This window comes from Abramis brama, assembly GCF_963993115.1.
Source record: "Abramis brama genome assembly, chromosome: 12".
In the NCBI taxonomy this organism is placed as follows: Eukaryota; Metazoa; Chordata; class Actinopteri; order Cypriniformes; family Leuciscidae; genus Abramis; species Abramis brama.
In genome coordinates, this window is record NC_139974.1 from 12,259,145 (window position 1) to 12,275,271 (window position 16,127).

At 37.5% G+C, this 16,127-nt stretch overlaps 2 protein-coding genes across 2 annotated transcripts in view; both read left to right on the forward strand.

The window, feature by feature from the left end:
- Window positions 1-12,695: 12,695 nt before the first annotated feature.
- LOC311093843 (fMet-Leu-Phe receptor-like) overlaps window positions 12,696-16,127 on the forward strand; it is a 28,105-nt gene continuing 24,673 nt past the window's right edge. Inside the window, exon 1 of the mRNA XM_084131446.1 lies at window positions 12,696-12,904. The gene's annotated coding sequence lies outside the window, so the exon portion shown is untranslated. The remainder of the gene's footprint in view (window positions 12,905-16,127) is intronic.
- LOC311093847 (fMet-Leu-Phe receptor-like) lies at window positions 12,982-14,838 on the forward strand. Its single transcript, XM_084131452.1, has 2 exons — window positions 12,982-13,980; window positions 14,069-14,838. Exons 1-2 carry the CDS (start codon window positions 13,606-13,608, stop codon window positions 14,510-14,512), a joined length of 819 nt encoding a protein of 272 aa, XP_083987578.1. The 5' UTR covers window positions 12,982-13,605; the 3' UTR covers window positions 14,513-14,838.

Consider the following 16,127-nt stretch of genomic DNA (forward strand, 5'->3'; position numbering starts at 1 on the left):
CACAAAGGTTCTTCAACGAAAAACGAAACTGATTTCAGACAGACTTCTGAGGCAGTGTTACGGTTTAAGGATCTACAGCAAAATAGAGCGAGTTTGGTGAAAACTAAGTGAATATTTAATGACTACAATCGGTCTTTGTCAGACACGTGAGTTTGTTCTGTGTGACATCATCGCGGCGCCATTTTTTGCGGTATCGCTACTGACTGTGAGCATTGAAGAGATTACAAGAGTAGAGATAACAAGCAAATAACTCGCAAAACTGGAGAAGCACAAGAGAAACTCACAAAACTGAGAAAACTCTGTACCGCAATAAACTCGATAAAGATGCCAGGTACCGTTATTTGGAGAAATTGTCCTCCATTCAGAACATAGATCCATATATGAGCTGCTTTCTCCACCCTCATACTTGGACATTGTCAGCTATCTTGTTTATGGTAAGCGCATATACCAGTAAACAGTTTAAAAATTATAAATTTCTTGAAACCCACGGACATTTCACCAACGGCTGGGTACAGAATTTATTTACATTCCGACCGAAGGACTGCGACAACACAGTAGTAACAGCAAAGATAGGTTTGCTGTAATGATGATGATGGTAATGTCATGGTTTGTTTAGTTTGAACGTGTTGCGAGTAGGAATAATTTTGAATGATCCAATACTACCCTCTTTTCGTGCATTTTTTTTCTGTATTGTATCTATTACACAAACCAATCCCTAAGACAATAAAACAGAAACATTGTTCCAATACAAAGTCATCATCATGAAATAAACTGTCTGACATGTAACTGAAGTAAATCAATGTATTGATTAATATAGATGGGCACAGTGGGAGTACAAACAAAGTTGCATAAATTGAAATTGAGTTTAACTTTACATCAGACACATTTCTACACCAATGTTTTTCAACCCTTTTCTGTCTCTATGTCTTTCAAAAATGACAGTTCACACCAAAAAATGTAGTAAGGTCATAAAGGTTCCCAGGTTTGGCAGATCTGTGAAGCACTTTACTTTATCATCATTGTCTCCAAAAAAAACTCAGAAATCCTGTGCTCATCAAGGTCACTTTGCTGTCTGTTTTCTTTATCACTTAAAAAAAAGAAAGAATGAAAAACACAAATCTCCATCAACAGATTACCCCAGCATCAATACCTTACAAATGGCGGCTACACCCATAATGCATTTCGTGTATCACGAATGTGACGTCACCTGACAAAGATGGATAGTGATTTCTCGCTAGAAATGACATCATAAGTGGAAAACATTGATCAAAAACGTACATTTACACACAAACTTTTTGCACCCTCTAATTGCTACATATACAAAAAAACAAACATTTATTAAACATTTATGAAACGCATATTCGTGTTTTGTATATGACTAGTTAATCATTAACTAATCAATTGTAAATTACTTATAACTGAATCTACAAAACATACATACAATAATTAACATATCACTTATTAATCATTTATGAACGCATTGTCATGTTCCGTAAATAATTAGTTAATCATTAACTAATCACATGTAAATGACTTGTAACGGAATTTACAAAACATACATAAAATGTTAGTATATCACTTGCTACTCATTTATGAATGTTCTGTAAATGACTAGTTCATCATTAACTAACCACTTATAAATGACTTACAACTGAACGTTATTATAAAGTGTTACCTGTCAGGTTCTTTTCTAAAACTGTGCATTTATAAAACTTTTTTACATTATATGCATTTGAATATTCACATTAGTAGATAAAATGAATAAAACAATTATAATTTTATTTATTAGGTTCGTTTAAATGCCCTTCTATGGAAGCTCAGCTGTTATCTTCTCTGACAGACCCCCATTATCATGATTATCTTCTCTGATGACTAGGGGGCTTTTACACGACACTGGTTTCAAAAGGAAATGGAAAACTTTTTGTTTGTTTTGGTCATTCATTTACACGACAACAGCGTTTTGGTGGCCTGAAAATACAAACTTTTGAGAACGAGTTTCAAAGACCATTTCCAAGGTAATTTTAATTAATTATTTATAATAAAAATAAAAAAAACGCAGTATGTTTTCATATGATCCCAATCTATAGAGAGTAAAAATAACACTAATGTTGCAGTAAGTGAGATAAAGTAGATTCACTCTACAAGTGATTGAGCATTAATGAAGACATCTGCGGTTAACAAGCAGAGTCAGATAAGATATGAGGAACAACAAGAACAGAAGACAGAGAAGAGACACGCAGACACAACTACAAATGACTCATATAACCACACAGCCTTAGATAAAAATGAATCAGAGGATGCTTGAAACAACTACAAAAACATCGTCACCATTGTAACGGTGGTCGCCCAATAATGAAAAATAAATAAATTTGAACAACAAAAAAATATATATTCTATTCTAGAGTCATTCCATGAAACCGGTATGATTTGAGTCCCTCTGACCTTTTTAAGTGTATTTTACATATTGGGTCACCAAAATCTATTCTTAAAAGCTTTTTGTATCAATTGAAATGTCTCCTTTAATAAAGTTTAAAAATAATGACATACATATTATCTTTATATTAGAAATTATCTTGTTTCTATTTTGTCATGTCCCTCATGGCCTTCTATGAAAGTCTACTTGGAATATGAATAATATAATTAGAAAAAAGTCCATACATTTTGACATTCCCATGAATATCTATCTGTGCTTTTTGCTGGTAATGTTTTTTTTCTAAGTAAATTCATGATTATTCATTAAAATCACATTATTTAGTTCCGTCCCTCAGTAATCCCTCAACCCCGTTACACAAACCATTCTCCCCCATAAAACTAATGAGCAGATCTTTATGTGACATCAATAACAGGAATTAACATCATAGAAGTCTTCTGAACAACATTGTGTGTAGACACAGGCAAGTTACCACCTTCTTTTATAACTATAACTTATTTAGAATTGTGATATTGTGGTTGTCAAGCTCAACGACTCAACCCTGTAACATCAAATAAAGATAGAATTGTGTCTTAGGCCATCAATGTGTACTTACGATGGGGAATTGTTTAATTTGGACTTCTCTGTGCATGCTCTTTGAGGTGGTGACCATAGACCTGCATTATATGACTGACAGACAAGAACGGTTTGACCTAAAAATATCAAAATTGAAACTACTGCGGAAACAAAGACACCTACATCTTGGATGCCCTTGAGGTAAGCTAAAACATACCAAAATTTAATTTCAAAGTGAACTATCCCTTTAAACCCTATGGTTAAACCCCGCGAAGGTCCGTGAAGACTTAAGATCATTAATAAAAAAAAAAAAAAAAACTGTGTTGCGTTTTTGCACGGTAGACTTATCAGTGCAATCATGATCTCCTTGGCTGCTGTGATGGCTTTTTTTCAAGGAGGAAAACAAAAGTGTTCAAAAGGGTGAAAACCACTTCAAATCGGGTCATGTAGTTGAGTGTAGTTGTCATGAGGGACAAGACCTACAAAGTTGTGGTGAGTTTTGCAGGGAGGTTGGTAACGTTAGTTAGCATTATCGTTCACTTTAGCTTGGCTACTAGCCTTCATATGTTATGAGTCATATCAAGCATTTTATGATGCCACTGTCAAAACAATATTTAGCCTACACTGTAAAAAATTTGCTGTAGTTTTGCAGCTGTTTGCCAGTAACTTACTGTAGATTTAAATCGATGTTATTTACTGGCAACAGTTTGCTCAAAGTTAAATGAACATTAAACATTAACAAGTCTTTGTCTTTACAGAATAAAACTATAAAATAACAACCTAATGCAAAGCATTCTGGGAACCAGAAATCTTCATCAACCTTTTTCTGTTTTTTTCCTTCAGATTTTGGTTCCCAGAATGCTTTGCATGAGGCTGTTATTTTAGTTTTATTCTGTAAAGACAAAGACTTGTTAATGTTTAATGTTCATTTAACTTTGAACAAACTGTTGCCAGTAAATAACATCAATTTAAATCTACAGTAAGTTACTGGCAAGTAGCTGCCAATAATACTGTAATTTCTACAGATTTTTTTAACAGTGTAGGCATACCTCTTCATGCATTTACTGAACATTTGTGTAATAATTCATGGCAAGTTAATAAACTGAATATGATGGTGGTCCAAGAGCAGACCATGCACCGGTCCATGTATCAGACCGGTGGCGTGGTGCACTTTCTGGTTTGCTGACCATCACTTTTTAATTTTCACTTGTTGTGGATATTAAGAAAATACATTAAATGTTATTAAAATTAAGGATGAACTACACTCACCTAAAGGATTATTAGGAACACCATACTAATACTGTGTTTGACCCCCTTTCGCCTTCAGAACTGCCTTAATTCTACGTGGCATTGATTCAACAAGGTGCTGAAAGCATTCTTTAGAAATGTTGGCCCATATTGATAGGATAGCATCTTGCAGTTGATGGAGATTTGTGGGATGCACATCCAGGGCACGAAGCTCCCGTTCCACCACATCCTGCTCTTTTGGGTTGAGATCTGGTGACTGTGGGGGCCATTTTAGTACAGTGAACTCATTGTCATGTTCAAGAAACCAATTTGAAATGATTCGAGCTTTGTGACATATTAGAAAAAGTGGTGTCCGCTCAACTGGGCTCTTTCTTACAAGAAAATGATATCTATGAAAAGTTTCAGTCTGGATTCAGACCGCATCACAGCACTGAAACTGCGCTCGTTAAAATCACAAATGATTTACTTTTAGCTTCTGACCAAGGCTGTTTCTCAATACTAGTTTTACTTGATCTAAGTGCTGCGTTCGATACTATAGATCACACAATACTCTTAGATCGACTACAAAATTATACTGGTGTTCAAGGACAAGCATTAAGCTGGTTCAAATCATACCTATCTGACCGCTACCATTTTGTCTCTTGGAGAAATGGAGAAAAATCGATCATAACTCCAGTAAACTATGGAGTGCCGCAGGGATCTGTGTTAGGCCCTCTGTTATTCTCAATATATATGCTGCCACTTGGAAATATTATAAGGAAACATGGAATTAGTTTCCATTGTTATGCTGATGACACTCAAATATATATTTCATCACGGCCGGATGAAAACGCTAAATTATCCAAATTGACTGAATGTGTTAAAGATATCAAAGATTGGATGACGCGTAATTTTCTTTTATTAAATCCAGACAAGACAGAGGTAATACTTATCGGTTCAAAAAACCGCCCACAAAACCTCTCACAATACAATTTTAACATCGTAGGATGTCCTGTTACTTTATCCTCTACAGTAAAAGACCTGGGTGTTATACTCGATTGCAACCTGTCTTTTGAAAATCATATTTCATATGTTACAAGAACAGCCTTTTTCCACCTTAGAAACATTGCTAAGCTACGTAATATGCTATCAGTTTCCGATGCAGAAAAGTTAGTTCATGCATTCATGACCTCGAGACTAGATTACTGTAATGCTTTATTAGCTGGTTGTCCTGCATCCTCAATAAACAAGCTACAGTTAGTCCAAAATGCAGCCGCTAGAGTTCTTACTAGATCAAGAAAATATGATCATATAACACCGATTTTATCATCACTGCATTGGTTACCTATAAAGTTCCGTATCAATTACAAGGTATTGCTACTGACTTATAAAGCCCTAAACGGCTTAGCTCCAGTCTATTTAACGGATCTTCTATCGCCCTATAATCCATCGCGCTCTTTAAGATCACTAAATTCGAGGCTTTTGGTCATACCTAGGATATCCAGATCCACCAAAGGAGGGAGAGCATTTTCACATTTAGCTCCGAAACTCTGGAATAGTCTTCCTGATACTGTTCGTTGCTCAGACTCGCTCTCCCAGTTTAAAACTAGATTAAAGACGCATCTCTTCAGCCAGGCATTCATATAACATTTTAAATCTTACTGTTCAAACTACAATCTGGCCTCTAGTTCATAAATGCCAGAGGAGAACTGGCCCCCGACTGAGCCTGGGTTCTCCCAAGGTTTTTTTTTCTCCATTGGGTCACCTGATGGAGTTTTAGGACACCATTAGGTCACTTGATGGAGTTTTCGGTTCCTTGCCACTGTTGACTTTGGCTTGCTCAGTTGGGGATATTTTGGGGATATTAATTTAATTTTATCAATCAATAAATTTACACTAGAAACAACCTTGTTGTGTTATTTTGGTTTAATGCTGTGAAGCTGCTTTGATGCAATCTGTATTGTGAAAAGCGCTATATAAATACACTTGACTTGACTTGACTTGACATGGTGCATTATCCTACTGGAAGTAGCCATCAGAGGATGGGTACATGGTGGTCATAAAGGGATGGACATGGTCAGAAACAATGCTCAGGTAGGCCGTGGCATTTAAACGATGCCCAATTGGCACTAAGGGGCCTAAAGTGTGCCAAGAAAACATCCCCCACACCATTACACCACCACCACCAGCCTGCACAGTGGTAACAAGGCATGATGGATCCATGTTCTCATTCTGTTTACGCCAAATTCTGACTCTACCATCTGAATGTCTCAACAGAAATCGAGACTCATCAGACCAGGCAACATTTTTCCAGTCTTCAACTGTCCAATTTTGGTGAGCTCGTGCAAATTGTAGCCTCTTTTTCCTATTTGTTGTGGAGATGAGTGGTACCCGGTGGGGTCTTCTGCTGTTGTAGCCCATCCGCCTCAAGGTTGTGCGTGTTGTGGCTTCACAAATGCTTTGCTGCATACCTCGGTTGTAACGAGTGGTTATTTCAGTCAAAGTTGCTCTTCTATCAGCTTGAATCAGTCGGACCAGTCGGATTCTCCTCTGACCTCTAGCATCAACAAGGCATTTTCGCCCACAGGACTGCCGCATACTGGATGTTTTTCCCTTTTCACACCATTCTTTGTAAACCCTAGAAATGGTTGTGCGTGAAAATCCCAGTAACTGAGAAGATTGTGAAATACTCAGACCGGCCCGTCTGGCACCAACAACCATGCCACACTCAAAATCTTGCTTAAAATACCTTTCTTTCCCATTCTGACATTCAGTTTGGAGTTCAGGAGATTGTCTTGACCAGGACCACACCCCTAAATGCATTGAAGCAACTGCCATGTGATTGGTTGATTAGATAATTGCATTAATGAGAAACTGAACAGGTGTTCCTAATAATTCTTTAGGTGAGTGTATAACTTCATGAATAAAATGAGCATGGACCACAAGTGGGAAATTGTTGAGGCATTTGTCAGCAACCTGCCCGTGGGCCGCTGAAACTGATGAGCAGAACGCCGCGGACCGCCAGATCTGCACCCGTGAGCCGTGGTCCACCAGCCTTGCTATTCGACTCCCAGACAATCTTTTCATTTTCCTCCCACCCTCGCAGGCAGTTGGTCTAAGAGCGTGACCCGGCTAACAGCAGTTTCATAAACACGTGTACACACAACACAACATGCTAGACATTAGGAAGTCGCTCAAAAGGCTCTTTCGCGGTTGTGGCTTCAGTCGACTTCAGTAAGGCGCGGTGGTTTATGGGATGAGTATTTCCTTCGCTCGGAAATGAAAATATGTACACAGTCTTGTACCTTTGACTTTTTTTGGATTTTCTCTTCGTTTTTTCACTCGAAATGATATGTTGTATGCTTATGAGTTCAGCCGTAGCTGGTTATCCTCAGACATGCTCTAAAACTCTTTAGATAGCCTACGGATTTTTCCAAAACGTCAATGGGAGAAATGAATGGGAAATTTACTTCCGGCACCTAAGCTCTCTCTCGGGCTGTGGGCAGGACTGTGATGCTCTATAGTGCCCATATCTTAAAAAATAATAATAGGGATTTGATGCCTGAGGTGGGAAAATATGTTTTTCCGGAAGTTAAATATGAAATTAATGTTGTGGGGTGTTCAGAAAAGTAATACATATATAAGTAAAAAATCCAAAAATGTGTAAGTGCAAATTGTACCGGTTTTGTGGAATGACTCACATAGCCTATATTTTCTAAGGCGAGAATCGAACCCGGGTCTCCTGCGTGAAAGTACTTAAAGGGGCAGTACAAAAAAAATATCTGTATTGCTACACCATGTTCACTTATAATAAACCACTTTGGCTTTATTTATTTCATATGTGTTGGTGAAGTTGGTGAAGTGTTCCCTTTAGTTGGGCTCTTGGCTATTGACTTTGGTTGAATTCATTCTCTTTTAAAAATGTAAAGAGTGCATGCTATCACTATTGTCTACATGCAATGACACCTTTTACTACATACAATTTTTGCAATCAGTGACTGACAGCTGAATTCTGACACGCGAGTTCCTAAATGAGCATGAAAGTCTTTAAGCACAGCAACTTTTAATTTTTAACTTTCATTATCAAGTTGTTATTAACCTTCCCATTGAAAGAGCTCTTCTCAGAACCCCTGTTATTGAACAAACTGCATTTTTCTTTGTTTTCATATCTCAAAGTGTTTTTGTTTTGCAATGTACACAAGCACTTTTTAACTGATTTGTGTACAGATCCTTTGAAAGAGGAGACAAATCCTTTTTTTAAATCTTTGAAATGTTTCACCAGTTTGAATTTTTACTTTGTTATTCAAAACTTCAGATGACATTGATTAATAATATAATCATAACTAAAACAATTATATTTTTCAGTTCTACTTTCAACAGAAAGAAAAAGAAAAAGAAATGACAAAGTTATAATTATATATTACAATCAATCATGTGTTTTAATCTTATAGTTTTTCATTTACATCATCAATGCGTCACACATACAAATATACAAGCAAAAACAAGGCTTATCCCCAAAACACTGTTTGCAAACAGACAACTGGCCTACTCACACTCAACCCTGCAATACCATGCTGTTAAACCAGCTTCACCAGCTCCGGAGAACAGCTGTTGAGAAGAGTTCTTGAGAACAGCCGTCAACCCAGAACTATACCATCTCTAAACCAGCACTAACCTGCATAAACAAGCCTGGACTAGCTTGGAATTAATGGTCTATGCTGGATTTTTTTCAGCAGGTTTTATAAAGAAACTGAAATACAACAGTCAGAATTCCCTTGACAAAAAAGTCCAAGCCTTCTGACAAATACAAAGAGGAAGAAAGAACTTCGTTTTTTTTCTTTCGTTTTTTCTTTTCTTCTCTCTATTTTATGTTCCTTGTGTAATATTTCCCTTTGTCTGTCTGGTTTGTATTCTTTAATTACAATTTCAGAACTGCAGATTTTTAATACCATTATTGATACATATCCTCAAAAATGAGAGAAAAATAAATAATGTATAAACTTTGAAGCTGAGCTGTGATGGTATTGTTGATGAAAAAGTTTGAATAGTAGCTAAAAAAAATACGTTTTCAATTTTTCTGTATACAGAAATATGCCACATAGAATAAGAGACCCTAGCGCATGACGATGAGGCTCTAATATTTTGTAAAGTATCAGTTCATGCAAGTTTATTCACGTACAGCTTTAATGCACATATGTGGCCCTTGGAGAAAGTCTGAAGAGGAAGTAAATTTTTTTCAACAGTGGTTTGTGTGGCCATTTTTGTCTTTGCACTTGCAATTGCAAAAAAAAAAAAAAAAAAAAACAAACAAACAAAAACACCCCACAGACAAACAATTTGAAAAATAAAAAAATAAAAAAGGAATCCATCAGGAGAATGCGTATGGTTGCCGATTTAGCCTACATTAACCTGTATCTCAGTATAAAGGTTAGTTCGTAGTTATTGACAAACCTATTTTTATCATAAATTTAAAGTAAAATATTTGACTGAACTGAGTTTGATGAATCCAGTCAACTGTAAAGATTAAAACAAGGTAGGCTACTTTTCATGCTACAATAATTTTATGTTAAATAATAAATATCAAAAACTAAAATATCCAACTCTTGTTGAAATGTCTCTTTCTAAAGAACATGGGATTTATGCATTTAAGTTGTGTGTAAAAAATAAGTGTCAACATTCTATTGTTTTTTTGAAAGCAGTTATATCAGACTTCTTAAACATCTTCTTAAAAATCTTTGCCACAACATGGAGAACTGAAAGCTGACAGAGAATGAAAAGGGACAGATTTCCGAACAAACATGCATGCTCACACACATACACACACACACGTTGTTGGGTTTCCATTTTTTATGGGGACTTTCCAGAGACATGATTTTTTTACTGTATAAGATGTATATTATATCCCCTAACTCTACCCCTAAACCTATCCATCACAGAAAACTTTCAGCATTTTTACATTTTCAAAAAACATAATTTCACTTGATTTTTAAGCTGTTTTCCTAATGAGGAACAAAAACTGTCCCCATAATGTAGGGAAAACCAGGACCACACACACACTTCCACAAACACTGGCTATTTCTATCCTGTATATCCTGGAATAAGTGAACCCTGGAAAGCATTATTTGCAAACATTGGTCATTGTTCTCACAAAGATACAAGTATGCTCACACATGGACACGCATACACAGCATTTACCATGGGATGCACCACACTTGACTTTAAATGAAGAAACTGAGAAACCACAAGCTTACACAAATGACCTCTCTCAGAAAGAAATGTAAAGATGAAACCATGCCAATTTCAGGCAAAACTTGTCTCACTTGATTCTAGCAACACAATACACATAAAAAGGGTTCATCTAACTCTGTGTTTTTCAGCTCTACTCCTGGCGACCCACCTACCAGTATGTTTTAGATGTCTCACAAATTGAACCTTTAATTTTTAAGAATGTAGCTCCATTTCCTCACCACCAGAGGGCCACCTCTGCTAAATTTCCACTGACGTCACTCATTTGTTGGTCATATTCATTGTGAAATCTTCAGTGCATATTATAAATTTGTCATTTAGCAGGGGCTTTTATCCAAAGCGACTTACAAATGAGGAGAGCAATAGAAGCAGCTAAACCAACAAAAGGAAACAATACGTAAGTCCTGCGACAAGTCCCAGTTGGTCTAACAGTGCACACAGAAATGTTTTTAATAATAAAAAAGAAATGATAGAACAGAAAGAGAACAGAAAGTGTTAGTATTAATGGGCCAAGTGTTGACTAAAAAGATGTGTCTTTAGCCATTTCTTGAAAATGGTTCTGGATCAGTTGCAGAGGTTTGACAGTACATGCTGGAAGGCCTGCCAAGAAAGCATTACAATAGTCCAGCCTGGAAAGAACAAGAGTTTGGACAAGAAGTTGCTCCGATAAGAAGTCTGTATCTTCGTAATATTGTATGAGATAAATCTGCATGGGGCAGTTCTAGCAATGTCCCAGCAAACATTTGGACATTTAATGACCGTTGAAAAGACGTCACATCCCGTCATTGTTGAAAAATAGTTCCAAAATGAAAATTGAACGGATATCTTTGATGTTATCTGTTCTGTGTTACATGAATACCGATTTATGCCATCCTACCGTGACTATTTTTGGGGTGGTATGTGAATTTTAACTGATCTTCAAACACAACTCCAAGGAGAAGTTGTGATGAAGTGTTGGGTTGGCCAAAACCACAAGCAGTTCGGTCTTGGAAAGGTTGAGTTGCAGTAGGTGATGGTCTTTCATCCAGCAAGAAATGTCAGGCAGGCGGGCTTAGTAGAGAGGTAGAGTTGTGTGTCAGCATAGCAGTGATAGGAAAAGCCATGTTTTTGAGTGACAGATCCTAGTGAGGTCATGTAGATGGAGAAGAGAAGTGGTCCCAGCACTGAGCCCTGAGGCACCCCAATAGCTGTTGCAACTTAGACACCTCAACCCTCCATGACACCCCGAAGGACCTACCTGAGAGGTAATACTTGAACCACTGGAGTGCGGTTCCTGAGATGTCCTTTGTCATGAAGGTTGACAGGTAGATCTGGTGATTTACTGGTGTATCTGGTGTTGTCAAAAGCAGGAGACAGATTATTGTATAGATTACTGATTATTTGGAAGCTGCTCATGCCAGTCTCAGAGCTTCAAAAACCGGGAGCAGGGCAGTTTTAGTTGAGTGGCCACTTTTGAAGCCAGACTGTTTGCTGCCCAGGAGGTTGTTCTGTGTGAGAAATGCAAAGACTCGAACATGACAAGTGTTTTTGCAATAAATGAAAGAAGTGATACCGGTCTGGGTTTAGAGTGGGTTTCTTTAGCAGTGGGGTTGTCCAGGCCTGCTTAAATGCTGTGGGAAGAGTGAGTGCAGGTACAACTAAAGAAGAAATGGCTTGAAGGAGATAAGTTAGGCTCAAGCAGACAGGTAGGTGATTGAAAGGATGAGTTTGGAGACTTCTGCCTCTGAGAGCGGAAAGAGGGAGGGAAGAGTGTGTTTGAGGTTAAGATGTGTTTGTTGGTTTATGGTGTGGAGAACTGGACGCTGATGGTTGTTGTTTTATTAGGTACTGCCTTGTGTCTTAGATTTATTATATTTTGATTGTTTTATAGGCCTATTTCTTTACTTAATTTGACAATTTCATGATTTACTTGTTAACTTTTAAATTTGCATTGGCTTGCTATTTTTCTTTAGTTCTGTTAAACCTATTAATAATTTACATAGAATTATGATATTAAACATAGTAAAATTCCTGAGCTTCCCTTGAATAGCATTTAGCACAACAATTTAGCTATTTAAATGGCTTTTTTATAAAAATGTACCTTTTAAAAAGGTACAGCCCCAGTGACAGCTTTCGTACCTTTTTTTCTGAGAGTGTACAGATAAAAATTGCACATTGCCTCCCTTTTCCTGCCTGTCTGTCTTTTGTTGCCAAATAGCACGCTTTAGAGTGACTGTGCAAAAGATGCAGTAAAAAGCCTGTTCAGAATTAAATGAAAGCAACTGCAAGAGATGTCAGTGAAGTTGCTTGTATATTTATCTGCACACTGGTGGCACAATGACTATTTAATTCTTAAACATAGTCCATGCTGAACATATTCACAAAAGATTATAAGCTGTTTATCCCAAGACTTACAGTTTGGGCTGGTTAGTGCAAAAAAGAAGAAGAAGAAAAGCAAACAAACAAGTAAGAACATTTAGTTCTTTTCATTTAGATTTAGTTCACCTTTTTGAAAGAATTTTCTGAAAACAATATAGGATAAAGGATGAGCTTAAATCAAATTTATTGCAAGAATCTGATGTATTAAATATATATTATATATATATTAAAAAAGCTTTAAAATAAATTTTTGTTTTAAATAAATGATATATAATAATATAAATAAAATACATTTATCAAAGTGTGAATATGGTGTGAATCAAATCCATGGTAACCACACGCTTAAGTTGTGCAGAATGCATAGGCAGATCAAAGTTGAGTGCATAAGCAGATCAAGCCTTCAAGCAGATAAGCCTTCAGAAGAAAAACTGAAAAAGCATCTTTTAAAGATTTATCTGTCTTGCTTGTAGAATGACCTCGAATACAACTCTGTCCTTACATTTCAACTCTAAAAATCCAACCCACTATGAGAAAACAACAGTGGACATTGTCTTCCTCGCCATCATCATTTTCCTCGGCACCACTGGGAACTCTGTGGTCATTTAAATACAAATTACATTAGATTTTTTTCAAAGGCTTTAAAATACAAAATAGTAGCCTATTTTGTATTTCAAATACGTATTTTAAATACATGTATCTGAAATACTGCCCATCCCTGCTCTCAATGTATCAGTGTTGTAGTCGAGTCACCAACAGTTTGTACTCTTTTTCTTGTGGCCGGCTTTCGTATGAAGCCCAACGTCACTAACGTTTGGTTGGTCAATCTGGCAGTAGCTGACCTGATCTTTTGTCTGACACGAGTCACTTCGCTCCTCAAAAAAATTTTCTTTGACCACTGGCCTTTTGGGATCTTTCTCTGCAAGTTCAATGTTTTCTTCAAGTACGCCAACATGTTCTGCAGTGTTTTCCTTCTGGCTGTCATCAGTGTGGATCGAGCGCTCTGCATCTGGTGCCCAGTTGTTACTAGAAAACGACGGACGTTATGTGCAGCTCGTGTGGTCAGTGTGGGAGTCTGGATTGTGGCGGTGATCTTTAGTTCACCTTATTTGGTGTACCGGCAGGTCTACCCTGGCAAGAACAACTTCAGCAAGTGCTCACTGGAGGTCAGAATGGCTTTATAAATTACTCCATGTACCACCTTGCATAAAAAAAATCAGATTTTGTTATATATAATTATAAATTAATTTGCAGGAGAACGGAGCAGCAGAAGCAAGTGGAAGGTATGTCTACTACTGCATTCGTTTCATCTGTGGATTCCTGTTGCCCTTCCTGGTCATCCTTATCAGTTACATACTAGCTGCTGTTGGGATACGCAGAACACGGCTCTCTGGCAAATCGAGGCCTCTGCGGATTCTTGCTGTATTGGTCTGTGCCTTTTTCCTATGTTGGGCCCCCTACCACTTTCTAGGACTGGTCAAATTGGTGGATAAAAACAACAAGGCGGTAAAAGTAGGATGGAGTATGGCTTCAAACTTAGCCTATTTCAACAGCTGCATTAACCCATTGCTGTACTTCTGCAAGGGACTGGTGTTTAGTCAACGATGCAACCAAAGTGTGTATGGGATTTGTCACAGAGCACTGGGGGAGGAAAGCTGTAATTCCATTCCAAAGACTGAGTGTGTCACTAAAGTTTAAGAGTTTGTACTCTTTTTCTTGTTCAATTGTCAGGTTTATCAGCTAACTATTTTTTTAATGCATTTTTTATTATTAGTATATAACACATTAAAAAAGGAACATACCTCAGTGTCTGGTCTTCTGGTTAGCTTTCATATAGGAGCCTATATACGTAAATGTATGTACATGTGTATGATTGTTAACAGGGTGACATTGATAAGCCCACCTGAGGCAGGAAGAGTAAGCGGAAATTATATGTGGCCTAATATAAAGGAATGAACATTTTTCATTGATTCTTTAATATTAACCATTGCAATAAATGCACAGTGTATGAAGCTGTGATGAAAGCTTTTGATGCAATTTCTTTTCATCAGAAAAAAACAAACAAATTGTTCCTGGTTCAAATATGTCTTCTAAACCTTTAGGTCCTTGTAGCCTAACTGAGCACACTGAAATAAAACATCTTGTTAATGAAAAATTCATTGTTCTTGTGTCCATTCATTTAAACTTGTTGATTTCATTTGAGTGTGTGTAAAAGCATCTGACCATATATATTTCTGTGAGGGTTTTCTAACAGCTGAAGAAGGGACAGGAAGACAGGGTGATAAAACTTACACCTGAGCACGAGAAAGGATCCAGCCAGGAGAATACAGGGGTCGTTTAACAATAAACAAGGGGTCCCATGCCATCCCCTTAGGGGATAAAGAACAGCAGGAGGTCATCTAGATTGTAAATGAAGGCCTTTTGGCTTCTCAGGGATAAAGATTGTAAATAAAGGCCTTTTTGGCTTCTCAGGGACAAAGAACAGCATGACCTGCCCAGGGGGGGTAGAACCAGTCCATACTAGCTTGAGATATAAGATGTCTTTAAGGAAATTTACAGAAACTGGAAAGGAGGAGTCAAGAATGTCAGAAACCTGCATAAAATGTCTCTGTTTTATTATGTCAGTAGGCTTTCTGTTTCACATCTGGGTGGCTGCGGTTGCGAAAAGATTCCTCAAAAGAATAAAGCCTTTTCTTCTTTATTACAATTTTGCCTTTTGAGTGTTCCTTAACCCTGTGATGCTGTTTTTCCCAGTGAGATAAAAAATTGCTATAACAGCTGGTGTCAGAAGTGGGATCCTGTGCGGACGCTTCTTCTCCTGGTCCTGAGAACGGATTTGACGGGAAAGTGCACAACCTCGGCAGCACCTAGGCAGCCGTCTCATACCTCGACAGTTTGGGATAGAAACTCAACAGATTACGGGAGAGAGAGCAATTCCGCATTCAGGGCCAGTGAAGGAAGCTCCCACCAGGACAATAAAGAATCCGCGGATTGCGGGAGAAACAGAAAAAAGCATCTGGGTAAGACACGGCAAATTGTTTTATTGAAGTTGAGTGTAATTTGATAATTGTGAGTGAACGTGAACCATATTGGCTGAGTTTTGCTTTTTGGTACGGGCGAAAGGTGATTCAGGGGAATCACAATTTTTTTGGGGGTAAGGGAATTGATCTGAGGAATTCGAATCAGTTTCTACCTCACTTAGCTCGTTGGTGGACGGAAAGCCCACAGGTGATTCAGGGGAATCACAGATTCAGGGGAATCACAGATTCAGGGGAATCACAGATTCAGGGGAATCACAGTTATTGATTAATTA